The sequence below is a fragment of the Salvelinus alpinus genome, chromosome 38, assembly GCF_045679555.1.
Source record: "Salvelinus alpinus chromosome 38, SLU_Salpinus.1, whole genome shotgun sequence".
Classification (NCBI taxonomy): Eukaryota; Metazoa; Chordata; class Actinopteri; order Salmoniformes; family Salmonidae; genus Salvelinus; species Salvelinus alpinus.
This window is the reverse complement of record NC_092123.1, coordinates 8,419,564-8,446,498: the sequence shown is the minus strand read 5'-3', so window position 1 is coordinate 8,446,498 and position 26,935 is coordinate 8,419,564. Positions and strand designations below refer to the sequence as shown.

General features: G+C 42.7%; 1 protein-coding gene across 1 annotated transcript; it reads left to right on the top strand.

The window, feature by feature from the left end:
• The first annotated feature begins 2,559 nt into the window (after window positions 1-2,559).
• Window positions 2,560-26,806, top strand: LOC139566364 (contactin-associated protein-like 5). Its single transcript, XM_071387488.1, has 23 exons — window positions 2,560-3,107; window positions 3,559-3,669; window positions 4,215-4,408; window positions 5,541-5,691; window positions 10,455-10,658; window positions 10,850-11,034; window positions 11,213-11,356; window positions 15,784-16,057; window positions 16,224-16,367; window positions 16,550-16,715; window positions 17,863-17,969; window positions 19,704-19,823; window positions 20,279-20,479; window positions 21,028-21,184; window positions 21,356-21,483; window positions 21,678-21,848; window positions 22,109-22,327; window positions 22,482-22,721; window positions 23,430-23,690; window positions 23,793-23,926; window positions 24,047-24,350; window positions 26,162-26,224; window positions 26,429-26,806. Exons 1-23 carry the CDS (start codon window positions 3,008-3,010, stop codon window positions 26,677-26,679), a joined length of 4,029 nt encoding a protein of 1,342 aa, XP_071243589.1. The 5' UTR covers window positions 2,560-3,007; the 3' UTR covers window positions 26,680-26,806.
• The last annotated feature ends 129 nt before the right edge of the window (window positions 26,807-26,935 follow it).

The following is a 26,935-nucleotide window of genomic DNA, read 5'->3' as shown; positions in this document are numbered from 1 at the left end:
TGATGTGGCCTGCAAACCAGGAGTTTCAGACCACTGTGTTATGGTAGAACTAGGCTGTCGAAGTATGGTATTTTCAAAAAAATAATGTATTGTCATATAATAAATAATGTAATTTTTATAATAAAATATTAACTTGGGGAAGGCTATGGAACTGAAAGATATCGAATGCAACAACCATGTCTCTGTCACTAGAAAACACAGTCATGGGTGGTACTGGTACCTAAAAAAAAGTTGCTTAATAAGCACCCTGGGAAATAAATATGCAAATATGGATCTACATCGTACAGTGTTAAACCAACATCCCTAAACTCGTTACTTTAACACAATAGATGTAAACACTGAGAAAGTGTATTAGCATCAGCTCTAATAAAGTATTAATTTGTCTGAATTTGCAAAACCCATGGTGTTGGTGACGCAACTATCTTGGGGTGTTTGTTTATCAACACTTTAAAAAGTGTGAGTTTAACCCTATTTTGGTGGGTTCATATATAATTACTAAGAAAGTGTTAAATGTGCTATGTAGGAGTGCCTATTCAGACTGAATATATGATAGTATTAAGCCCATGTATACTACGCTGCATGCAGAATAAAATTTGTCCTGGATTTCTCTGACGTCAGGGGATTAAATCTGCCATTGGTCTTTGAATATCTTAAAACTTGTCTAATTTAAAAGAAGACCATCTTCTGTTTGTGTATGAATTGTATATTTTCTGTACATTTACTCATCTTGTAATGCCTGGGTGTCGGAGTGTGAAGTCAAAGCGCAGGAAACAGCAGGTGCAAATACAAATGTTCTTTAATGAACACGGACAAACTAGGCCACCCTACTAACACACTGGGTGTACTTCTTAACCAACCCCAGACACGGGGGAAACGAACACAGTCCAGTAAACACGTAGCACAAAACCAACACCACTACTTACAAACAAACAATCCCGCACAAAGAAACGTGCGGGCCGGCTGACTAATAAGCCCAACTAATTAACCCTAATACAAAACAGGTGAACCCAATAAACACATAGGGAGGGGGAGAAAAGAATCAGTGGCAGCTAATAGGCCGGTGACGACGACCGCCGAACGCCACCCGAACGGGAAGGAGAGCCTGCCTCGGTCGAAGTCGTGACACATCTACTCTACAGTCTTTTGGGATAGTGAATTTCTAGATGTTTATAGAGGTTTTATAGATGCTACAATTTTGGCTGTCCCCAAAAAATAATTTCTTTTTCAGATCTGTGCACTTTTAATTGGAATTTGGGTAACAATAAGACCACGTATCTACTGTTGTGTAACAGACCAGGTAATGTCATTAAAAAGTTATTAGGCACACTCTAGTAAGTCTAATAAGAATGGCACAGTATATGTACAGATCTCCAATACAGCACAACAACATTCCATTATCAAATGTAAGTTTAGTTATCAAATTCCTAACAACTTCGTTGGCATGGCAATGAATGTTATATTTCACATAGAATCTATCTTTACCATGATTTAATTGGATCCAGTTATCTTTATATTAAACCTGCAACTAGTCCTTCAAAAGTGCCTTTCAATTACATGAAAGCGCACGAACGACGAAACGTTGATCTACTTGGATGGATGGCGTATTTGTCGTGTCCAACCTGAGTTGGTGAAAACAGAAGAGAGCTTATTTAAAGCTGTTTTAAACCTTCCATCTGGCCTTCTAGGGTTATGGCTGCATGTGTACCCACAGAAAACAGATGTTGACTAGCCTTGCCAGACAACCCAACTGAGCACTGCATTATGTTATCTATGGAACAATGCTCCTATATGATCCAGGATGCACTTAAGTGTGTGTGTGTGTGTGTGTGTGTGTGTGTGTGTGTGTGTGTGTGTGTGTGTGTGTGTGTGTGTGTGTGTGTGCGTGCGTTTAAAAATAAAAATGTAGGACACACATCACGACAAGAGAGACAACACTACATAAAGAGAGATCTAAGACAACAACACAGCATGGCAGCAATACATGACAACACAGCATGGTAGCAACACAACATGGTAGCAACACAACATGGCAGCAGCACAACATGGTAGCAGCACAAAACATGGTACCAACATTGTTGGACACAAAAATGTATTTAATTAGACATTTAGTTGAGAGAAGAAACCAAAAGTATAAAAGTACAGAGAGAGCAGCCAGATCTGAAATATTATTGCAAATAAGTGATTAATAAATAAAATGACATGATTTATTCATGATTTTAGAGCATCTGACCGTCCAATTTCAAATGGATACTGTTGTAACACGGATAACATCACTTTCAGTCCGAATGACCTTGCTGGATTAATGGTGCAGAGATGATATGAGATAGATTAGGATTAGGTTTAGTATATGATGACTAACACGTTACAATGCAATAATCTGTGATAGGCAATCACAATCAAATGCCAAGCAGCGTCTAATTAAATATAGGGCTGATGAGTTTATTATGGCATCTGAACTGAACAATCTATATGCGTCAAAATTGTTGGTCTCATGTGTTGATGCTATAGTGTGAAAGCACAGCGGGATATGCAAGTCCTGGCAAAAGCTTGGACGTCCGCGGAGCTGTCTGTGGTGCTGAATCTCTCTCTCGCTCTCTTTCTCTTTCTGTCTATTTGACACTTACTTTCTCTCTCTCTCACACACACACACACACACGCTTGCAAATGAAGCAGGTGAGATGCTCACTGCGTGCTCAAAATTCTGATTGATTTCCCATTGGAGTCGCGACGATGCTTGTGCGTCGGAACGCACCAGAAGTAACCACCAATCGTTGATGAAGAACGTAAAGCTATTGTCCTTATAAATAGCGACTTTTGTTGCTTTGGAAACAACGTCTTTAAGATTATATTTGTGAGAGGGTCTCTACGATTTAATCACATGGCTTTTACAAAAATATTTCGAGGGTAGAGCTGGAAAGGCACAGGAACATTCTGAGCAGTGGGGCGCACACATTTGGATCTATATTCTGGAGACCACGGGCAGATGCTGTAACGCAACTTGGATATAATGCCTGCTGTGTTGGCGAACATGGGCTCGAGAAGCGCCTCGTGGTTCTATATATTCAGTTACTTTGTTTTGAGTATTTGTGGATCCATACATGCAGCAAGTAAGTCAATTGCAAGTCTGTTTATAGCAGGGTAGCCTATTCGATATCGTTGTTTAAGGTTTGCAAATATATCTGTCACACTCCGACACTCATCCAACTCAAGTTTCGTTATGATTTTTGAGAGGTATATATAAAAATGTCCCATAATAACTCTGGTAGGCTATTGTTTTAACACATTAGGACAGTTATGTTAGGCTAAGAAAATGCATTTGGTGGGCTTTGGATGAATATTCAATTGTCTTATATACGATTGCATGGAGTCTATGTTGACTTCAAGTTGACAGGTGTTAAATGTTTATTAGGCTACTCAATGTAACTGTTTTGGAGGAGTCAGATGAAGTAGGCTACTGTTTCAGGTGGTTTGCTGGGACACTCCCTCTTTCCCTCCTGGAGGCAGTGTTTCACACTATTGTTCACTGTAAGGTATAAAATAACCAAGATACTCTTTCAGATAATTGCAATGGACCATTGTTATCAGTTTTGCCTGAGTCATCTTTCAAAAGCTCTTCAACGTCCTCCAACAGTCAGCTGCCTCACTCTGCTAAGCTAAACAGAAGAGAGGGTAAGTATTGCCCCATTCACTGTAAGCAAAATATTGTCAGTTCTAGTGAGGGATTTGGCTGTATTGGCCGGCATCATTAGAATAAGAAGATTCTGAGTGTTTAATAGTCACATGTACAGGGTTGCGGGTGTGAGTGCAGGGTAAAGTGAAAAGCGTGGGTTCCGAGCTCCGACATACAGGACTAAGTGAAATAAAATAATGAAAATGGTAATAAAAAAACAACAAAAGAAATTGCACTATATACATCATAACTCTGGCAGTGATGAATAAATAAATGTCCATTGGGGTGGAGGCAGAGTAAAGACTGTTGAGAGGGTGGGGGGGAATGACCGTAGGGGGAGCAGCATGACCACTGAGTGGGTGTGAGGACCAAGTGAAATAAAAACAATAACAATTATCCTAAAACAAAAGACATAAATAATATACATATTAACAACTGCAACAGTGATGAATGTCGTTGTTAATTGTCAGAGACACAGACACACACACACACACACACACAAACACGGAGAGACACACACCCATTGTACCCGTTCCTGCTGCAGGAGAGGGTGGCTGGGCCCCGGAGCGGTCAGACAGACAGCCGTGGCTCCAGCTGGACCTCAGGCAGAAGATGGAGGTCACGGCCATCGCTACACAGGGCCGTTCAGGGAGCTCTGACTGGGTGACCAGCTTTATGCTGCTGTTCAGTGACTGTGGCCTGGCTTGGAAGCAGTACGGACAGAGCGAAGACACTGGGGTGAGGCTCTGCCTGTCTGGCAGGTTGATGTTTATTGTCATGAGTCTTGCCCTGGAGGCAGAAGTAAGCGGCTTTTCCCGCTAGATGGGCCAACTGCAAAGTCAAAATTGGCTATATCGTATAAATTCATGAAAACTAAAATGGCACCATGTCACTGGATTTAGGTTAAAAGTTGGGCGGAAAAAATATGACATTTCCTTATGTGAATTACTTTTTCAGAAAAGATGTGCCTGTACCTCAGTGATTGAGTGAACAGCATATCTTACATCATTAGAGGGCATTTGAAGTTGACATGTCACTTCGAAAAGCATAATGAGAAAAATAAGATTTGTGTAAGAAGTAGGGATTCATATCAGGTTTGAACGGGAATCCTTCCGTGGCAGATATTATAAGACATTTTAAAGCTGTAAATTAGAGATTTTGGTGAAGTACATGAGAGAAAAGTAGAATGCGAAAATTAAATGTTTTGCTGCAATTAATGGAAGAAAATAAGAAGAAAATCAGAAAGAATGAAAATGTCACACTTCTGAAAATACTAAATGTAAACTTTTGTTTACCTCATCAACCCCCAGCTATTTTCTGCTCTCTGTACTCTCCCCCCAGATGCTCCGGGTGGCCGCTTGAGAGATACACAGAGCATAAAACACAGTCAACACAGTCTTCTGCCCTCTAGGGTCCAAGCTCTGCTGCCTTCCTTTTTGCTTGACTTTAATTACTTTATTTTTGGGGGTTTGTTGTATTTGAACAACTTCTGAATTGATTTGTGTGGCCACTGTGCCCACCAGAGACAGAGGTCGCTATTGCTTCTTCTCATGCTGAAAGGCGAAACAAATGGGCTCAGATGGGCTTAGGCCTCCACAGAAGAACCAATACAAGTCATTAAAGAGTTTCATCGTCCCCGTAAATGTCATGTTCCTCCTCATTCTTCTCAAAAGTTTTGGGGAAGAAATAGAAAAACTGCATCTTGACACAAAAGCAAAGCCCTCATTTGCCCTCGTTAGGTCTGGTTACTATTCGTGGCTTTTTTTTACATTATCTTTAAATGAATGATGACTTTTCATGATCTGTTACCAATTGTTAAAAACTTTGATTTGAATGTAGTAAATATCTATTCTCCCGCTCCTCTTCTCAGCAGACATACACAGGGAACACTAACTCAGAGGGTGTGGTCCAACACAAGCTGGTCCATTCCATCACAGCTAGGTTCCTGCGCTTCATCCCAGTGGACTGGAGCACTACAGGATGGATCGGCCTCAGAGTGGAGGTTTATGGCTGTGTATACAGTGAGTGGGTCATCACATCAGGCTGTCTCTAGTCAGGATATTGTTTGTGTCAGCTGTTTGATCACCCGCAACCGCCCGACTATGTGTGATCGTGAAAATCGGAGGCCCGCAAAATATAGAAAATGTGTTGTACTCTGACTGTACGGCACATTTTCTATATCAGAGATGGCGAAAACATTTTTGACAGGCCTTTTTATGTTTCTGCTCATCATTTCAGATTTTTTTTGTATGTTATTTGTTACTCGACTATAATTAGGTACATGCAGCTTCTCTTCTGTCATTACGTGTTGCGCTAGAAGACTAAATAAACCCTTGCTCGTCAGAATAATGTCATACATTTATAGAATTAATGTTTCAATGTAGTTGACATCTCTAAAGTTTGTTTTCGCTTCCCTCTTTAATCTCTGCTTCTCTCGCGCAGCAAAGATGTTTAGGGACCGGGGAGAAAGTGCAATAATTTTTTTTTAAACTGGAAAGATTTTCAGTGCAAAATGTCCACATGACATCGGTTTGACTGGTTTTAATGAAAATGGTGTGTATTTGGCTCACTAAAATTAAGCTCTAAAGCTTAGGTTTAGGCTCCGCACTAACGGCAGATAAAAATAATGAAAGAAAAACCTTAATGTAGCCCAAAGTTAAGAATTGCACATGGATTTTTAATGCATTATTATTTAACCTGCCCGCCGCACACTGTTAAATTTAAGTGCTTCGTAACGACCAAACTAGTGGCAACTGAGCTGCCACCAACTTGAAGGAGACGAAACTTTAACTTTGCTGGAGTATTGAAACTCATCATCCTGAGATGTTTTGAAACATTACATGGTGTGTTGTAACACCACTTAATCAAGTGTTGTCCAACACCTTGCCAGGGTCTGGGAGCACTAACAGAAAAGATTGAAAACACTATTTTGGTGTTCTGAGTCCTGTTTAGTGCAGAATTAGATACCTTCTCTTTCGGTGCCATTTCCTCCCTCTAAAGCAGGGCTGCCCAACCCTCTTCCTGGAGATCTACTGTCCTGTAGGTTTTTCGTCCAACCCAAATTAAGCATATCTGATTCAGCTAGTTAAGGTCTTGTTGAGCAGCTAATTCGTAGAATCAGGTGTGTTAAATAGGGTTGGACTGAAAACCCACACGACGGGAGCTCTCCAGGAAAAGGGTTGGGCAGCCCTGCTCTAAAGCTTCTTAAATCCTGTCTAGTGCAGAATTAAATCCCTATTTCTGAAGTCTCTTAATGTTTCACGTTGTGTTATATATCTGCCATTTTATGCCATTTTGGCAGACATTGTCAGGCATAGTGTTCAAATCACCAGCAGTATTTGTAGATTGACCTGAAAGAATTGAGGATTCTGCACCTGCCTCTTTTGTTGACAACCACGTTCTTCTTCTTATTCTTTGGTATTATGGCGGTCCACAAAGAAATGTTAAATGTGCCTGGCGCCACCTACAGTATTGGCTGTGTATCAGCCTACTATTTTGGTAGTATAAATTCATTACACTTTGTGAAAAAATTGCCCTACTAACTAACCCTACACCCATTAAAACATAAAACTATTCCACTACTTGGTCCTCCCAGCAGCCTGGGAGGACAGGACACTATTGTTCAAAACACCGTGTAACTCTTCTGCAGTAAAATCTCATACACCCAAGTACTTCTCTGCAACTGCCACCACAACATCTATCCTCTGTGATTTACGTTCCAGTCCTGCGGTACAGTTGACAACATTGAACATTGACGGTTTTGATATCCATTCATCATGATCTATTACGTCTCATGGCACAACAAGCTGTTTTAATACGAATATAGAAATATACTTTTCTTTCTTCAAACATGCATACAGAAAGACAACATTTTGAATGACCCACAATCTTCTAAAAACAGAGTTGTGTGGCAAGATAGAAAATGTAAGGTGATTCAAACTAAGCGCTTCCAATGAGGGGAGGTAGGTAGCCAAGTGGTTAGAGCGTTGGGCCAGTAACCGATCAATTCCCCGAACTGACAAGGTAAAAATCTCTCATTCTACCCCTTAACAAGTCAGTTCCTTCAGTGGGAACAGTGATAAGGTTTATTTCTAGTGTGTTTTATCTCATGCCTTTTCAGGTTAGCTAAAATGGTAAAAGTCTTTTCACACTGTTCCTAGGCTGTCATTGTAAATAAGAATTTGTTCTTAACTGACTTGCCTAGTTAAATGAAATTAGTTCAGTCACTATATTTTCTCTCTGGTTATCCTCATGAAAGATGCTGTACTTAAATTTTGAGCAACATATTATTAAGTTGGATTTATTCTGACGTTATTTTTGGTAAAATGAAATGAACAAATCATTGAAATGACTTTGACAATTTATTGAGAGGGGATAGAGATTGAGAGGGGAAACAGATTGAAGGGAGCGTGGAATTTAACCCCGGTCTTCGGTGAGGTGAGGAGTGACGTGTCTAAGTCAGCTGCGTTAGGCCTACCGCTATACCACGGGCTCTGCACGACTTGCATTCATTTTTATTAAGTACTGTGTATATAGTGCATTCGGGGAAGTATTCAGACCCCTTTCCACATTTAGTTACGTTACAGCCTTATTCTAAAATTGAGTATATAGATTTTTTTCCTCATCAATCTACACACAATACCCCATAATGACAAAGCAAATGTATAAAAATGAAATATCACATTTACAGAAGTATTCAGACCCTTTACTCAGTACTTTGTTGAAGCACCTTTGGAAGCAATTACAGTCTTGCGTCTTCTTGGGTATGACGCTACAAGCTTGGCACACCTGTATTTGGGGAGTTTCTCCCATTCTTCTCTGCAGATCCTCTCAAGCTCTGTCAGGTTGGATGGGGAGCGTCACTGCACAGCTATTTTCAGGTCTCTCCAGAGATGTTCAATCGGGTTCAAGTCCGGACTCTGGCTGGGCCACTCGAGGACATTCAGAGACTTGTCCCGAAGCCACTCCTGTGTTGTCTTGGCTGTGTGCTTAGGGTCATTGTCCTGTTGGAAGATAAATCTTCGCCCCAGTCTGAGGTCCTGAGCGCTCTGGAGCAGGTTTTCATCAAGGATCTATCTGTACTTTGCTCCATTCATCTTTCCCTCGATCCTGACTAGTCTCTCAGTCCCTACCGCTGAAAAACATTCCCTCAGCATGAGGCTGCCACCACCATGCTTCACCGTAGGGATGGAGCCAGGTTTCCTTCAGACGTGACGGAGCATGGTATTTAGGCCAAAGAGTTCAATCTTGGTTTCAACAGACCAGAGAATTTTGCTTCTCATGGTCTGAGAGTCCTTTAGGTGCCTTTTGGTAAACTCCAAGTGGGCTGTCATGTGCCTTTTACTTCCATCTGGCCACTCTACCATAAAGGCCTGATTGGTGGAGTGCTGCAGAAATGGTTGTCCTTCTGGAAGGTTCTCCCATCTCCACAGAGGAACTCTGGAGCTCTTTCAGAGTGACCATCGGGTTCTTGGTCACCTCCCTGACGAAAGTCCTTCTCCCCCGATTGTTTGGCCGGGCGGCCAGCTCTAGGAAGAGTCTTGGTGGTTCCAAACTTCTTCCATTTAAGACTGATGAAGGACAATGTGGGGACTTACAACTCTGGATACATTTTTTGGTACCTTTCCCCAGATCTCTGCTTCGACACAATCCTGTCTTGGAGTGCTACAGACAATTCCTTCTACCTCATTGCTTGGAATTTTGCTCTGACATGCACTGTCAACTGTGGGACCTTATATGGACAGGTGTGTGTCTTTCCAAATCATGTTCATTCAATTAAATTTACAACAGGTGGACTCCAATGAAGTTGTAGAAAAGTCTCAAGGATGATCAATGGAAACAGGATGCACCTGAGCTCAATTTCGAGTCTCATAGCTAAGGGTCTGAATACTTATGTAAATAGGGTATTTCTGTTTTTTATTTGTAATCCATTTGCAAACATTTCTAAAAAGCTGTTTTCACTTTGTCATTATGGGGTATTGTGTTTAGATTGATAATATATATATTTTTTAATCAATTTTAGAATAAGGCTGTAACGGAACAATCTGAATACTTTCTGAATGCACTGTATATGTTTGTTTTTTTGAGTCAATTTCTATTGACCCCAGAATAATTTCTTACAGTGATGCTGTGTGGTTGAGCGGGTAAAACTACAACGAAATGTGCTATGTTATTGCTCCTCCTCTAGTTTCTAATCTGTCCAAATAAAGCGTTGAAAAGATGAAGGTGGAATTCCACAAAAAAAATTCTCCATGGGCCCTTTATCGTCAATCAATAAACCATTAATTGTATGAGAAACATGCACTGAAACCCACTCTCTTAAAAATACCATTATTCAAGGTGAAGAACCACTTTGGGGGATGTTTCAGACTATTTTGTTTCTGTTTTACTACACAATCTGTGTATTAAAACACTCGCATTGGGTTTACATTCAAACACCCCCTAAACACCAGATCTCAGATTAGGTGTACTCCTTTTCATGGTTATTTTTACAGTGCACCTGCCCTTCATCCACACAATATTTGTGTGTGTGTGTGTGTGTGTGTGTGTGTGTGTGTGTGTGTGTGTGTGTGTGTGTGTGTGTGTGTGTGTGTGTGTGTGTGTGTGTGCGTGCGTGCGTGCGTGCGTGCGTGCGTGCGTGCGTGCGTGCGTGCGTGCGTGCCTGATTATACACTAATGTATTATAAAGCATTAGCACAAATTTTAACGTTATGCTGATATTCAGTAGATGGGTAATCTGACCGTGCTTTCTTCATGTCAATCTTCGTCCACAATTGGTTCACAGAGTCAGATGTGGCAGACTTCAACGGCAGGAGTGCTCTGTTGTACCGGTTTAACCAGAAGTCCCAGAGAACGGTGAAGGATGTGATCTCCCTCAGGTTTAAGAGCTACGGGGCAGATGGGGTGCTGATGCACGGGGAGGGACACAGAGGAGACTACCTGACATTGGAGCTGCACCACGGGACCCTGGCTCTGCACCTCAACCTGGGTAAGCACAGTCCAATGGTCCCATAGCACTATTCCCTTATAGTAGTTCTATCATTATGACAAAATCAAATGCACGGTATGAGATGCTGATTCTGAAGACTCCTCATTTAACCTCTGTGTGTTGTACTCTTCTTCTTCCCTCCTGCTCCTCCTCCTCCTCCTGCTCCTCCTCCTCCTCCTCCCTCTCTCTAGACGACGCTAAGCTCTACCCCAGCAGTGCGAATGTGTCAGTGTTCCTGGGCTGTCTCCTGGATGACCAGCTCTGGCACTACGTCCTAGTTAAACGCTCCAACAAGCAGGTCAACCTCACCGTGGACGGGCACACACGTCACCTCAGCACCACAGGTGTGCAAGACTCACTGGAGGTGGACTATGAGGTGCGCAATCACTCATTATTAATATACTGTATTTCATTAGAGCCATTGCAAACTATGTGCCATAAATCATTCATTCATTCATCCATACATTACTGAATGAAATATATTTAGATGTTTTTTAGTGGTGTGATCAATCAGTAATATCTTGTTTGGAACCCACTCTCTTTGTGTCTCAAAGCTCAGCTTTGGAGGAATTCCTATACCCGGTAAACCAGGAAGCTTCCTTAGGAAGAACTTCCATGGCTGCATAGAGAACCTCTACTATAATGGAGTCAACATTATCAACCTGGCCAAGCGACGCAAGCTCCAGATCCACAGTGTGGTAGGTATACTATACATAAAGCATACTGTATGCACATACTGCACTCCAACTCAATAAACTCCAATAAGAATGACCGTTCATGAAAATAATTCAATACATTGCGCCTAAATGAACCAGTATGGATGAATGTGGGGTGTTCTGCATTAAAAACCAGGTGGTTCGAGCCCTGAATGCTGATAGTCTGAAAGCCGTGGTATATCAGACCATATACCATTGGTATGACAAAAACATATATTTTTTACTGGTTTAATTACGTTGGTAACCAGTTTATAATAGCAATAAGGCACCTCGGGGGTTTGTGGTATATAGCCAATATATCACGGCTAAGGGCTGTATCAAGACACCGCCAGCTTTGCGTCGTGCATAAAAACAGCCCTTAGCCGTGGAATATTGGCTATACCACATCTCCTCCGGCCTTATTGCTTAATTATAAATTTGTTTTGTGTCATGGAGGTTCACACCTCTCAAAATACATTTTAAAAACTACAATGCTGGAAGACAATGCATATATACAATTAAATGGTGGTTAGGAAGAGGCAAAGTAGGTGCAGTTTTCTCAGTCCATTACGGAACGCCTCTGCTCAGTCTATTTTAATATAATAACGTACAGCTATCTCTAGAACCCTTTGGTGACCAATTACAGGCGGGCGCTGAGCCATGGACACCCACTCCCTCCCAGCCTACGGTGAGCTCTGTCTGTGGAGGTAATGTGTGCATCCCAAATGGCACCCTATTCCCCATATAGTGGTCGACAAAAGTAGTGCACTATATAGGGAATAGGGTGTCATTTGAGACGCAACCAATGTGAATATGTGGTAGATAGACATGTTGAGGAGGCGGCAGTAATGAGAAATGAAAGGAAGCCACTGTTGTCATTCTTTTCAGCCCACCTGGGTAACTGTGCAGAAGGCGTACCTGGCACATTGCATAGAAGCCACTTTTTTTGGACAATACTTGCCCATTATTGGCCCTCTTTATCATTCAGCTTATCATTCTTAGCATTTATCATTTATTTATTCTTATAATTTATCATTCTTGCTGCTGGTGATTCTCTGATCCACCTCTACGCAGACGACACCATTCTGTATACTTCTGGCCCTTCTTTGGACACTGTGTTAACTAACCTCCAGACGAGCTTCAATGCCATACAGCTCTCCTTCCGTGGCCTCCAACTGCTCTTAAATGCAAGTTAAATTAAGTGCATGCTCTTCAACCAATCGCTGCCCGCACCTGCCCGCCCGTCTAGCATCACTACTCTGGACAGTTCTGACTTAGAATATGTGGACAACTACAAATACCTAGGTGTCTGGTTAGACTGTAAACTCTCCTTCCAGACTCACGTCAAGCATCTCCAATCCAAAATTAAATCTAGAATCGGCTTCCTATTTCACAACAAAGTATCCTTCACTCATGCTGCCAAACATACCCTCGTAAAACTGACCATCCTACCGATCCTCGAGTTCGGCGATGTCATTTACAAAATAGCCTCCAACACTCTACTCAACAAATTGGATGCAGTCTATCACAGTGCCATCCGTTTTGTCACCAAAGCCCCATATACTACCCACCACTACGACCTGTACAATCTCGTTGGCTGGCCCTCGCTTCATACTCGTCGCCAAACCCACTGGCTCCAGGTCATCTACAAGTCTTTGCTAGGTAAAGCCCCGCCTTATCACAGCTCACTGGTCACCATAGCAGCACCCATCCGTAGTACGCGCTCCAGCAGGTATATTTCACTGGTCACTCCCAAAGCTAATTCCTACTTTGGCCGCCTTTCCACCAGTTCTCTGCTGCCAATGACTGGAACGAACTGCAAAAATCACTGAAGCTGGAGACTCATATCTCCCTCACTAACTTTAAGCACCAGCTGTCAGAGCAGCTCACAGATCACTGCACCTGTACATAGCCCATCTGTAAATAGCCCATCCAAATACCTCATCCCCATACTGTATTTATTTATTTATATATTTATCTTGCTCCTTTGCACCCCAGTATCTCTACTTGCACATTCATCTTCTGCACATCTATCACTCCAGTGTTTAATTGCTATATTGTAATTACTTCGCCACCATGGCCTATTTATTGCCTTACCTCCCTTATCTTACCTCATTTGCATACACTGTATATAGACTTTTTCTACTGTATTATTGACTATATGTGTGTTTATTCCATGTGTCACTCTGTGTTGTTGTATGTGTCGAACTGCTTTGCTTTATCTTGGCCAGGTCGCAGTTGTAAATGAGAACTTGTTCTCAACTAGCCTACCTGGTTAAATAAAGGGGAAATAAAATACTTTTTTTTTTTTTAAACATTACCATCCATGTGAACTGTGGAAGCCAATGAAAGAGACAGTAAATGTATTTGAGATGCTGCCTGGCAGAGAGTCTGTAATCTGTTAGGGGACAGTTTCAGTTTCAGTATTTGTATTTGTATTTATTATGGTTCCCCATTAGCTGCTGCCAAGGCAAGTAGTGATGAAGTCAATCTCTCCTCTACTTTGAGCCAGGAGAGATTGACATGAATATTATTAATGTTTGCTCTTTGTGTACATCCAAGGGCCAGCCGTGCTGCCCTGTTCTGAGCCAATTGCAATTTTCCTAAGTCCCTCTTTGTGGCACCTGACCACACGACTGAACAATAGTCCAGGTGCGACAAAACTAGGGTCTGTAGGACCTGCCTTGTTGATAGTGCTGTTAAGAAGGTAGAGAAGCGCTTTATTATGGACAGACTTCTCCCCATCTTAGATACTGTTGTAACAATATGTTTTGACCAAGATTTAGTTGAGGTTTAGGGTTTAATGAATGATTTGTCCCAAATACAATGCTTTTAATTTTTTTAATATTTATCACTATCTTATTTCTAGCCACCCCTTCTGAAACTAACTGAAGCTCTTTGCTAAGTGTTGCAGTCATTTCAGTTGGTGTAGTAGCTGAAGTGTATAGTGTTGAGTCATCCGCATACATAGATACACTGGCTTTACTCAAAGGCATGTCGTTAGTAAAGATTGAAAAAAGTAAGGGGCTTAGAAAGCTGCCCTGGGGAATTCCTGATTCTACCTGGATTATGTTGGAGAGGCTTCCATTAAAGAACACCATATGTGTTCTGTTAGACAGGTAACTCTTTATCCACAATATAGCAGGGGGTGTAAAGCCATAACACATACATTTTTCCAGCAGCAGACAATGATTAAAATGTCAAAAGCCGCACTGAAGTCTTACAAAACAGCCCCCACAATCTTTTTATCATCAATTTCTCTCCGCCAATCATCAAGTTATTTGTGTAAGGGCTGTGCTTGTTGAATGTCCTTCCCTATAAGCGTGCTGCAAGTCCATTGTCAATTTGTTTACTGTAAAATAGCATTGTATCTGGTCAAACACATATTTTTCAAAACTTTACTACGGGTTGGTAACAGGCTGATTGGTTGGCTATTTGAGCCAGTAAAGGGGGCTTTACTATTCTTAGGTAGCGGAATGACTTTTGCTTCCCTCCAGGCCTGAGGGCACACAATTTCTAGTAGGTTTAAATGGAAGATGTGGAAAATAGGAGTGGCAATATTGTCTGCTATTATCCTCAGTCATTTTTCATCCAAGTTGTCAGACCCCGGTGGCTTGTCATTGTTGATAGACAACAATACTTTTTTCACCTGTTCCACACTCACTTTAGGAAATTCAAAAGTACAATTATTGTCTTTCATAGTTTGGTCAGATATACTTGGATGTGTAGTGTCAGCGTTTGTTGCTGGCATGTCATGCCATGCCTATGTTTGCTAATCTTGCCAGTGAAAAAGACGGTTGTGCAGCCAGACTTATTTGCCATTCCTTTTGCCTCATCCCTCTCAACTATAAAATGTTTCCATTCCTCATCAATCCACAGGGATTTAACTGTTTTTACAGTCGTTTTCTTAATGGGTGGATGCTTATTAGTAACTGGGATAAGAAATTTCATTTAAAAAATGCGTCAAGTGCAGATAGACAGCCAGCGCCTGAGTTCTGTTCTCCTCTGTGGCAGACAGCAGGATCGAGGATGTCTTCACAGCCAAGCTGAGCATTTGTATCGGACAAATACTGAACTCTGTATTCACTCTCACTGCTCCTTCATTCTCCCTGGGACATAAAAGCAGAATTAGTGATAACATTTGACATTTCCATGGCCTTTCCACTCAGATGACCATGAATAACATTGTATCTGCTAGTGTGTGTGTGTGTGACGTACAGTATTGTCAGTGACGCATGCACATTCCTTTAGTATATGCCACAGGAAAGGACTCCAGAACAGACACACAAAAGGAATGACTTTCCATACTGTATACAATTTCCATCTCTTTGAACAGTTGCTATTTAGCACATCTCAATAAAAGACCGTAGTAGGCTACCACTGAATGGGTATGGTATTGATCCCGACTTATCCTTTCCCCTGTTCCCCAGGGCAACGTGACCTTCTCGTGCTCTGAGCCCCAGCCCCAGATGGTGTCCACCACCTTCCTGTCCTCCAGCAGTAGCTACCTGTCTCTACCCCTGGAGCCTCTTGGGGTGTGGGGGCTGGACGTACACTTCCACTTCAGGACCTGGAACCAGAAAGGACTTCTGCTCTCCACCGGCCTGGCACAGGGATCACAGCACCTGGTTTTGCAAATCAGCAGAGGCCAACTGCACCTAATGGTCCATGGAGCTGCTGAGCAGAAAACAAACATTTCCATAGGTTAGCAGCTAGCTAGCTAGAAAAAGGCACCTAACGGCATGTCACAGTGACTTTACGGTGGCTAATGTTTGCTACGTTTGCTAATAACAATGAACTGGCAGCATTATGGGACTGCAGTAAATGTAGCCTAACCCATGCTGTGTTTTTCTGTCTTCTGTTTTACTAGATGGCAGTGTAACTGATGGACTGTGGCATTCTGTTAGTCTGAGCTACAGAGATCTGATGGTTTCCCTGGTCTTGGACAATGAGCCAACATCTACCATGGAAGTACAAAGTCATGCAGACTCAGGAAATAGTGTATTTTTTGGAGGTAAGACGGCAGTCTTTTAACTATTGGTTATTATTGGTGGAAAATTGGTAATGACTGTGTCTTAAATTATGCTTGAATTTTTTAGGTGTGTGTTTTAATTAGATCAGTGTTTCATCAAAATGTGGTTGATGACTATTTCTGGAATGATTTAGCAATTCAAATATTGTCATGATTTCCAACAGGTTGTCCCCAATACAGTGGGGGCTGTAAGAACCCTACTGTGGCCTTCCAGGGGTGCATGCGTCAGATCCTCCTAAACAACCAACTTATGGATCTACCCCGTGTGCAGCAAGGGCTTTTGGGTAATTACAGCAAGCTTCAGTTCGACATCTGTGGGATCCGCAACAGGTATGCTCACGAAATCTCAACAATTCATGTTTTTATATCTTGTATTTAGGTTACTGTATGTCATTTGTGACACTGTTCTATGTAATATAAGGCAAAGTTTCTCTGTTTCTGTCTCTTCAATCTATCAGTATGACATGTGTATGACCTGAGATCAGATGGAAGGATTCCCATTACAACAGACAGTATGACATGTGTATGACCTGAGATCAGATGGAAGGATTCCCATTACAACAGACAGTATGACATGTGTATGACCTGAGATCAGATGGAAGGATTCCCATTACAACAGACAGTATGACATGTGTATGACCTGAGATCAGATGGAAGGATTCCCATTACAACAGACAGTATGACATGTGTATGACCTGAGATCAGATGGAAGGATTCCCATTACAACAGACACTATAACATGTGTATGACCTGAGATCAGATGGAAGGACTCCCATTACAACAGAGAGCTTTTTCCTGGGGTGGATCCTAAATGGCACCATAGTGCTCTACTTTTGACCAAAAGTTCTGTACTATATAGGGAATAGGGAGCCATTTGGGACACATGCCCCTGGACTGTATGCCTGTACTGTCACACTGCCAAAGCCAGAAACATCCTCTGAATAATTAATTCCTGTGTGTGTGTGTGTGTGTGTGTGTGTGTGTGTGTGTGTGTGTGTGTGTGTGTGTGTGTGTGTGTGTGTGTGTGTGTGTGTGTGTGTGTGTGTGTGTGTGTGTGTGTGTGTGTGTGTGTGTCTCCCATCCCTCCCTGGGCATCTATCCCTGCCAATATTGATTTGCCCGTGTGCCAGCTCTGACCATTAGGCTGAGTGAGAAATATGTTGTGGCTGTGCCAGAGCAGGCAGCAGTGATTAGGTTGACGCGCTCCAGGAGTCACACGCTGTTTCCTCCCTAAGCCTGCTCTATGGAGGAATGGAGAGATAGAGGGGTGGAGGGAACGGAGGAGACAGCACAGGCAGTGGCTATATCGAGGGTTATAGACAGTGGATATGCAAAGACACAACACTATGATAGAGGAACTGCCTTATATATCTCTTTTATCTTCTATTAATGGATTTTCATGCTACTGTATATGCAGCTCTGCTGTCTTGAGTTGTGTTTGGAGTTTGAACATGTCTCTCTCTCTCTCTCTCCGTAGATGTCTGCCTAATTTTTGTGAGCATGACGGACGATGCACCCAATCATGGGATACATTCTACTGTGACTGCTCAGGGACAGGCTACACTGGAGAAACCTGTCACAACTGTAAGTCAACCTGTCACAACTGCGGCCCAATTGTAATGCCCGTGATAAATTTGGGCTGACTTTGGATATCCCTACGGGGCTAGTTAGAGACCATCGGTAAATGACACAAGGTACATGGGACAAAGTGTTCAAATTCCAATAGCTCCAAATTTCAAATTCTTAAAAACCTCAAACCAACTATACATTTTAGAAAATCCTATACAAATATTGAAAGCATTTAATGAGAAAACTAAAAGGTGTGTAATATGAAAATATTACGAAATATGAAAATAAAATATTGTCTAAATTGTGTAATTTATTGATGGTCCCTAACTAGCCACAGGGATAGGCTATCCAAAGTCAAACCAATTTTGCCATGGTCGCACACCAGTTAGCTGAAGTTAATTGGCTAAATTATTTGGTTAACTCTTCCCACCAACGAAGACACACAAGAGACACCGACATCAAACTACACCCCAAAACCAACTCAGTCACCCTTTAAACTGGCTCCTTCATGACAATGAAAATATTCACCTGTGAAAAGATACAGTACAAATACACTCAGTGGACAGTTTATTAGGTTCACAACCCTGTTAGAGAAAATGGTTTGCTCCTACAGACTGTGAGTCACGTGGCCGTGGCTTGCTATATAAAGCAAGCAGACAGGCATCGAGGCATTCAGTTACTGTTGGATTGAACTTTAGAATGGGCAAAATGAGTGACCTAAGCGATTTTGAGCGTGTTATGAGCGTTGGTGCCAGGCGCGCCGGTTCCAGTATCTCAGAAATGGCCGGCCTCCTGGGCTTGTCACGCACAACAATGTCTAGGGTTTACCGAGAATGGTGGGATGAATAAAAACCATCCAGTCAGCGGCAGTCCTGTGGGCAAAAACAGCTCGTTGATGAAAGAGGTCGAAGGAAAATGGCAAGAATCGTGCAAGCTAACAGGCGGGCCACAAACAGGCTAATAACTGCACAGTACAACAGTGGTGTGCAGAACGGCAACTCGGAACGCACAACTCGTCGGTCCTTGTCACGGATGGGCTATTGCAGCAGACGACCACACCCGGTTCCACTCTTATCAGCTAAAAACAGAAAGAAGAGCCTCCAGTGGTCACGTGATCACCAACACTGGACAATTGAGGAGTGGAAAAACATTGCCTGGTCCGACGATTCACAGTTCCTATTGCGTCATGCTGATGGCAGAGTCTGAATTTGGTGTAAGCAGCATGAGTCCATGGCCCATCCTACCTGGTGTCCACCCGGTACAGGCTGGTGGCGTAATGGTGTGGGAAATGTTTTCCTGGCACACATTAGGTCCCTTGATACCAATTGTGCAACGTTTCCATGCCCAAAGAATTCAGGCTGTTCTGGAGGCAAAGGGGATCCGACCCGTCACTAGACGGGTGTACCTAATAAACTGGCCACTGAGTGTATATTATGTTTAATATACTGTATAGAGTGACTAAAGTTACATTAGTGTTTACACTATTTCCCATCACTGAACTCTCATTGACATTCCCATCAGGGTGTCATTAATTGTGAAGTGGAGGGCACTTTACTGACTGCTGAATTATAATGTACCTCAACCGCCGGTTAAAAGCTGCCGTGGCTTTCTACTTCAAACCATTACCGTTCACACATTTTGCGTGTGACAAGAAAATGTAATTGAGCTAGTGCTCTTGGCATACGTTCATACATTCACTGCGACACACATATGGGCTATTGATATAAGTATTGATCTTGCTTCCCACAGCTATTTATGAAGCGTCGTGTGAGGCACACCGACAAATGGGGAGTACGTCTGGCTACTTTCACATTGATCCAGATGGGAGTGGTCCTCTAAAGGCAACACTGGTCTACTGCAACATGACTGGTGAGCTCATGGCTTGGCATAGCCTGGTTAAACCAGAATTCTAGTGAAACGATGGTGAGCACAGCATTTGGTAACCAGGCTAGGCCAGGGAAGCTACTGGTGCAGTTTTTGGATATTCTCAATTAGATAATATGAGGCTAATGCGATGAAGATCTCTCTTGGAAAAGAGATGTTATCTCAATGAGGAAAACCTCTATGAATAAAGGTCAAATAAAAAAAATGAAAAGTGTGTCCACCACTTTACACATCTTTGTTTATCTCTGGTGTACGTTCCATACAGTTGACTAACCTGAATTAAATTAATAATTAGAAATGTCAAGGACACCTATCTTGGGAAACAAAATAACATTCTAGAAGTCTTTCTCATGCTAATATGATAATCTGGATTATCCACAGTGCTGTTAACCTGATTATCCTGTATATAAAGTTAAATGCCTGCTCTGTCTTCCCTATAGAGGACAAGGTATGGACAGTGGTGGGCCACAACAACAGTGGGTCTGTGAATGTGACTGGAGCCACAACAAAGAAGCCGTATGTGATGCGGTTCAACTACACAGCCTCCCTGGAGCAGCTCCGCACTCTGATTGGACGGTCTGAGCACTGTCAACAGGAAGTGGTCTACAGCTGCAGGAAGTCCCGTCTCTTCAATACTTGGGGTGAGTCTTATCGGAAGCCTGGTAAGTGCAAACAGTATACTGAGAGCTCAAGTTTAATTCAAATTACATAATGGATTTCTGCCCAAAAAAGTTGTGCAAAAATATTCAGAGTGAGTATTGCCGAACCCTCTGCTCCCTTTGATTCCAACTCCCACTGTGAAAAAAGCCTCGCTGAGTTCTTCTGCTGTCTCGCCTGGGGATTTTTTGTTTCTCATATGAAATATTGATGCAGACGGTCTTGTTTTAGATACAGGCAAGACAATATGTCAAGACAAGGTATTTCACCAACTTGCAGTGGAATTGCCTACAAAGTCTCCCGAGGCAGACGTCTGCCTCCCACGGCGTGCGCAGGGTCGGGTTTACAAGACTAAAAATCAATCATGTGTTTTCTATGATGGCAGAAGAATAACCTCTGTATGTAGCAGGTGAACATGGCCTATGTGCCAAGCAGACCACATTGGCCAGACAAAGAGTAGAGTTGATGATGTAATACATTGTTTTCTTTTCATAGAGATTGCATAATGGAAATAAATGTGCCTTGGTTGTAGATGGAAGGCCCCTGTCATGGTGGCTGGACAGGAGTGGAGAGAAACAGACCTACTGGGGAGGCTCTGTACCTGGGGTCCAACAGTGCTCCTGCAGCCTGGAGGAAAACTGCATCGACATGAACTACTTCTGCAACTGTGATGCAGACACACACTTATGGTACAGTGGATGCCATTGCATTTATGTTTTATGACCTGCATTAACAACATTTATGTGTTTTACCAATCAGTCTTCCCTTCTATAAATTGATCATTTCTCAGAGCTTTGAGTACATCTTTAAAATAAGTAAACTGAGGTCGTGTCTAAATTTATCTTGAATTTTTCCAACAGGGTAAACGACACAGGATTGCTGTCCTACAAAGATCACCTACCACTGACGGAGATTGTAATAGGAGACACCAACAGGACAGGCTCAGCAGCTGTATACAGAGTCGGCTCCCTTCATTGCAACGGTGACAGTAAGTTTCGTTCAGTTCATATAATTATCCCAAAAGCGAGTATGCCAATAATAATTATATTTTTTGTTCATACAGACTATGCCAACAAAAAAGTTCTGTATTTTTTTAACAGTAGGGGGAAGTCGGGTAAATTGTCCGAGTTATTACATATTCAGTTACTATATTTTTTTAACTGTACTTTCCTGTATTTGCAGGGTTCCTGTGGAATGCAGCCTCGTTCTATCCTGGGTCGTCGTCCCTCCACTTCCCTAAGTTCCAGGCTGAGCTCAGTGCGGACATCTCCCTGTATTTCAAGACCACAGCTTCCTCTGGTGTTCTCCTGGAGAACCTGGGGACCTCTGACTTCATCACCCTGAAGTTGACCAGTGAGTCTGTCTCTCCCTGAATCCCAAATCAACCAGACCCTAACTCCTCTCTGGTCACTTGTGTAAATGATCACCTCAAGTTGAAACCTTTTCTGTTCTAGATGAAAGATGACTTGGATTTGATTAGATAGTCCTGATAACATTATGGAAAACTGTGGTTTAGTAGGGAGAATACATTGGCCCAGGAGCCAAAGACTACAAGCCAAAGACAAATCCATCTTAAATCCATCTTTAACTTGAATTTCTATCTGTCTGCTCAGCTCCCTCAGCTATAACATTAATCTTTGACGTGGGGAATGGCCCGGTGGACTTGACGGTGACGTCCCCTGTCCCCTTGAATGATAAGCAGTGGCACTACGTTAGGGCTGAACGCAACCTGAAGGAGGCTTCCCTGCAAGTGGACCAGCTGCCCCTACACACTCTGGAGGCCCCCTCTGAAGGGCACTACCGCCTGCAGCTCAAAAGACCACTGTTCGTAGGTAGGCACTAGACTCAGGTCAAACCATAACAACACTTTCTTTGCATATTAGATACTGTTTAGTTCCACATTGGAAGTAGTATTCTTCTATTTCAAGAGCAGTTTAAACGTACTGTTTATACTTCCTGTGTTACCTACTGCCTACTTCCTGCCAGGAGGATCCACCTTCAAAGAGAGCAGTTTCCTAGGCTGCATCCGTGCATTGACCCTGAACGGCGTGACCCTTGACCTGGAGGAGCAGGCCAAGTTGACCCCAGGAGTGACCCCAGGCTGCCCTGGCCACTGCAGCGGCTCTGCTAGTGTCTGTCATAACAGAGGGCGGTGTATGGAGAAGAACAGTGGATATGTCTGTGACTGTACACACTCTGCCTACAATGGACCACACTGCAAGAAAGGTGAGTAACCCCAACAAACAGCAATAAGCTAAAAAGATTGCGAGAAGCTGAGTTAATGCCTGTCTTTGTGGTTAGGACAATGTAGCTACAATATTTGAAAGTATGAAATTAGATTTACAAAAGTGTTATTTCAAAAGATTTGGGAAGTGTATTTGATCAAAGGAGTGATCAAAGCATATGTATTAAAAAGATCAGAGATACTTTCTTTTCAATCCCTTTGGCTCATTCATTTCCATAAATCTGAAACTAATATGACGGGCCAGGACATATTTTCCATTGGATTGAATTCCATTCAAAAGCTTTGTTCATGTTGGCCTGACAAAACAGGAGACTACGCCACCCATTATGGATGAATCCTGTATTAATCCACTGGCATCAAAGCAGGTTTTATCACTTCAGATATTCAGATATCACCTATTCACAGCGTTTTGAATGAGGTTTCTGGACAGGGTCGTGCTTTAGGGGTAGAGGCACTTGGTACCGCAGAGAATGTGTGACTTCTGTTTGATCCATTGATGATCTAGCCATGTTTCTTTGAGTTTTACTCTTTCAAGCATCCCTTTTGTTCTGACCCATTCCCCATTCAGATAAGCCGGTTCTTGCAAATGCTGTCTGAATCAGTGTCTGAGATCAACAGCACAATACAGCACTACTGAGTAGGAGCCTTCTACACTAATAACAACATCCATGTTTGTATCCCTGTAACAGAAGTGTCAATGTCCTTTGAGAGTGGCTCCTCGGTGACCCTTACCTTCCAGATGCCTTTTCCAGTCATGCACAACAGAGACAGAGGTAGCCAGTCGTACAGCAGTCAGCCAGTCCATAGCCAGTCCTCAGCCATCTATGCCCACAACGGCGAGTCCAGAGAAAATGTTGCCTTCAGCTTTCTGACGACTCACACCCCTGCCATGTTACTCTGTGTCAGCACCTACCATCAACAGTACCTGGCTATCATCCTCGCTAACAACGGTAGCTATCTTTTGCTATCTCAATCCCATTGTTCTCTCTGTCTTTAGCTCTTAACAACATTGTAAGATGAGAAGCTTTTTATGATTTTCTTAACTTTTGAAGGGAGTCTGCAGATCTGGTTCCATCTGAACAGAGAGAAGAGAGCAGAGATCTTTACTCCCAAAGCCTCCAGCCTAGCCGATGGGCAGCTCCACCGTGTCCAAGTACACCGGGAAGGCAAAGACCTTTATGTCCAGGTCAGTGATATCTATCTGAATCTATTTCAACATAGCAAAGCATCATGCTTATAGCATAGACAGTCATCCCACCTTGATGGCATGTTCAAGTGTATTTGGAAATATTTGCTTTTTTCATAGATTGACAAAGACATCAACCAAAAATACAACCTTTTTTCTGACATGAAGATGAACACACTACGATCTCTGACTTTGGGTAAAGTCACAGGTACATCAGCAGGACATGCTGGTTTGGCTGAGGAGGTAATTAGGGCAGGATCCAAGGGTTTCATTGGCTGCCTGTCGTCTGTCCAGTTCAATCATTTGACACCGCTGAAGACAGCCATTTTGAATCATGGAAGCTCATTAGTCCATGTTCTTGGCAATCTAGTTGAATCGAACTGTGGAGCCTTGGCTGATAGTACAACTTCACAATCAACATCTGGTGAGTTTAACAGCATTGATGTGAATCATGTTTGGCTTCACAATATGGATTTTATTTATGTAATTCTATTAGCATACAGTGCATTCGGAAAGTATGGAGTTTTCCCACATTTTGTTACATTACAGCTTTATTCTAAAATTGATTCAACCATTTTTTCCCTCATCAGTCTACACACAATACCCCATGATGACAAAGCAAAAAACGTTTTTTGTTTTTTTACTCAGTACTTTGTTGAATCACCTTTGGCAGCGATTACAGCCTCGAGTCTTCTTGGGTATGACGCTACAAGCTTGGCACACCTGTATTTGGGAGTTTCTACCATTCTTCTCAACCTCTTCCCTCTCAAGCTCTCTCCGGTAGAATTAGGAGCGTCACCGCACAGCTATTTTCAGGTCTCTCAAGAGATGTTTGATCGGGTTCAAGTCTGGGCTCTGGCTGGGCCACTCAAGGACATTCAGAGACTTGTACCGAAGCCACTCCTGTGTTGTCTTTGCTGTGTGCTTAGGGTCGTTGTCCTGTTGGAAGGTGAACCTTCACCCCAGTCTGAGGTCCTGAGCACTCTGGAGCAGGTCATCAAGGATCTCTCTGTACTTTCCCCCGTTCATCTTTCCCTCGATCCTAACTAGTCTCCCAGTCCCTGCCCCTGTAAAACATCCCCTCAGCATAATGCTGCCACCACCATGCTTCACCGTAGGGATGCTGCCAGGTTTCCTCCAGACGTGACGCTTGGCCTTCAGGCCAAAGAGTTCAATCTTGGTTTCATCAGACCAAAGAATCTTGTTTCTCATGGTCTGAGAGTCCTTTAGCTGACTTTTGGTAAACTCCAAGTGGCCTGTCATGTGTCTTTTACTGAGGAGTGGCTTCTGTCTGACCACGCTACCATAAAGGCCTGATTGGTGGAGTGCTGCAGAGATGTTTGTCCTTCTGGAAGGTTATCCCATGTCCACAGAGGACCAAGTACCATTGGGTACTTGGTCACCTCTCTGGCCTAGGCCCTTCTCCCCCGATTGCTCAGTTTGGCTGGGCGGCCAGCTCTAGGAAGAGTCTTGGTGGTTCCAAACTTATTCCATTTAAGACTGTGTTCTTGGGGGCAGAATTTTGTTCCCACGCATCTTCAGATCTGTGCCTCGACACAATCCTGTCTCGGAGCTCTACGGACAATTCCTGGTTTTTGCTCTGGCATGCACTGTCAACTGTGGGACCTTATATAGACAGATGTGTGCCTTTCCAAATCATGTCCAATCAACTGAATTTACTACAGGTGGACTCCAATCAAGTTGTCGAAACATCTCAAGGATGATCAATGGAAGCAGGATGCACCTGAGCTCAATTTCGGGTCTGATAGCAAAGGGTCTGAATACTTATGTAAATAAGGTATTTCTGATTTTTATTCGTAATAAATTTGCCAAAAATTCTAAACCTGTTTTTGCTTTGTCATTATGAGGTATTGTGATAAGATTGATGAGGGAAAACATTTATTTAATCCATTTTAGAATGAAGCTGTAACGTAACAAAATGTGGAGAAAGGGAAGGGGTCTGAATACTTTCCGAATGCACTGTAAATCCAAATTATGCAAAGGGTTGTAACGGCTGTAAGTACCACAGAGTGGGTCTTTAATGACTCATTAACTTGACCTATCTCTTTTAGGGTTTGACATGAGCAGGCATAATTACTAAATTAAATGACTCATTGATTGAAATGCTTTTATAAATTCCACGTAGCCTTTCATCGTCCACCGAATTTAATTGAAGGTCATGTCTGACATCTCCTTTGTTTGCTTGCTTCCTTTCTTCTGGAATAAATCATTCAGAGGGCGTCGATAGGGGCATAGATCGACTGAAGAAGACAAGAAGTGATTCAGCAGTAATTGGAGGTTAGCCAGAAGATCATCCCCAGTTATCTGTTTGTTCATAATTGAAATTATGTAGCAAATTATTTAATTTCTGTCAGTGTACAGCCATTCTCCCTGAAACAAATACTCTTGACTTTAGGGATATTCATATTTACCAAGTAACCCCCAGAATTATTAACTTTAAAGTTAAAGCAATGTTCTCTCCCTCTGGCTCTCTCTTCCCAGGTCTCATCACAGTTGTGTTCCTCATCACCCTCTGTGCCGTGGCCGTGACGTCATGCTTCCTGTACCGCCGCTACAGCCACACCCACCCCCAGGAGAAGTCCTCCATCTCACAGAAGAAGGATCCCAGACACAGCCCGGAACACAGCTACCCTGCAGGCCTGGAGAACAGCTATCCTGTAGACTTGGTCTTGGATCTAAACCTGGACCTGCTCAGCTCTGTGAGTCACAGCAGAATGGAGTACTACATCTGATGCCACCATAGCCTTCTTTGCCCAATTTCCTGCCTCCTGTTCTGCGCACTGTTCTTCCTGGCCTCAAATACAGAACAGGCCCCTCTGGGTAGGTTAGTCACCTGCCTGTCCCTGGGCTTTCTAGGAGCAGTGATCATTGGTGATCCATTCACTGTCTGGCTCCAAGAATGACCCAAGGGAGGATGGTCATTCCGCAGTTTTATATCTCAAAGGCTGTTTATTGGGGCATGGGAGCTGTACCACTTTTTATGTGCAA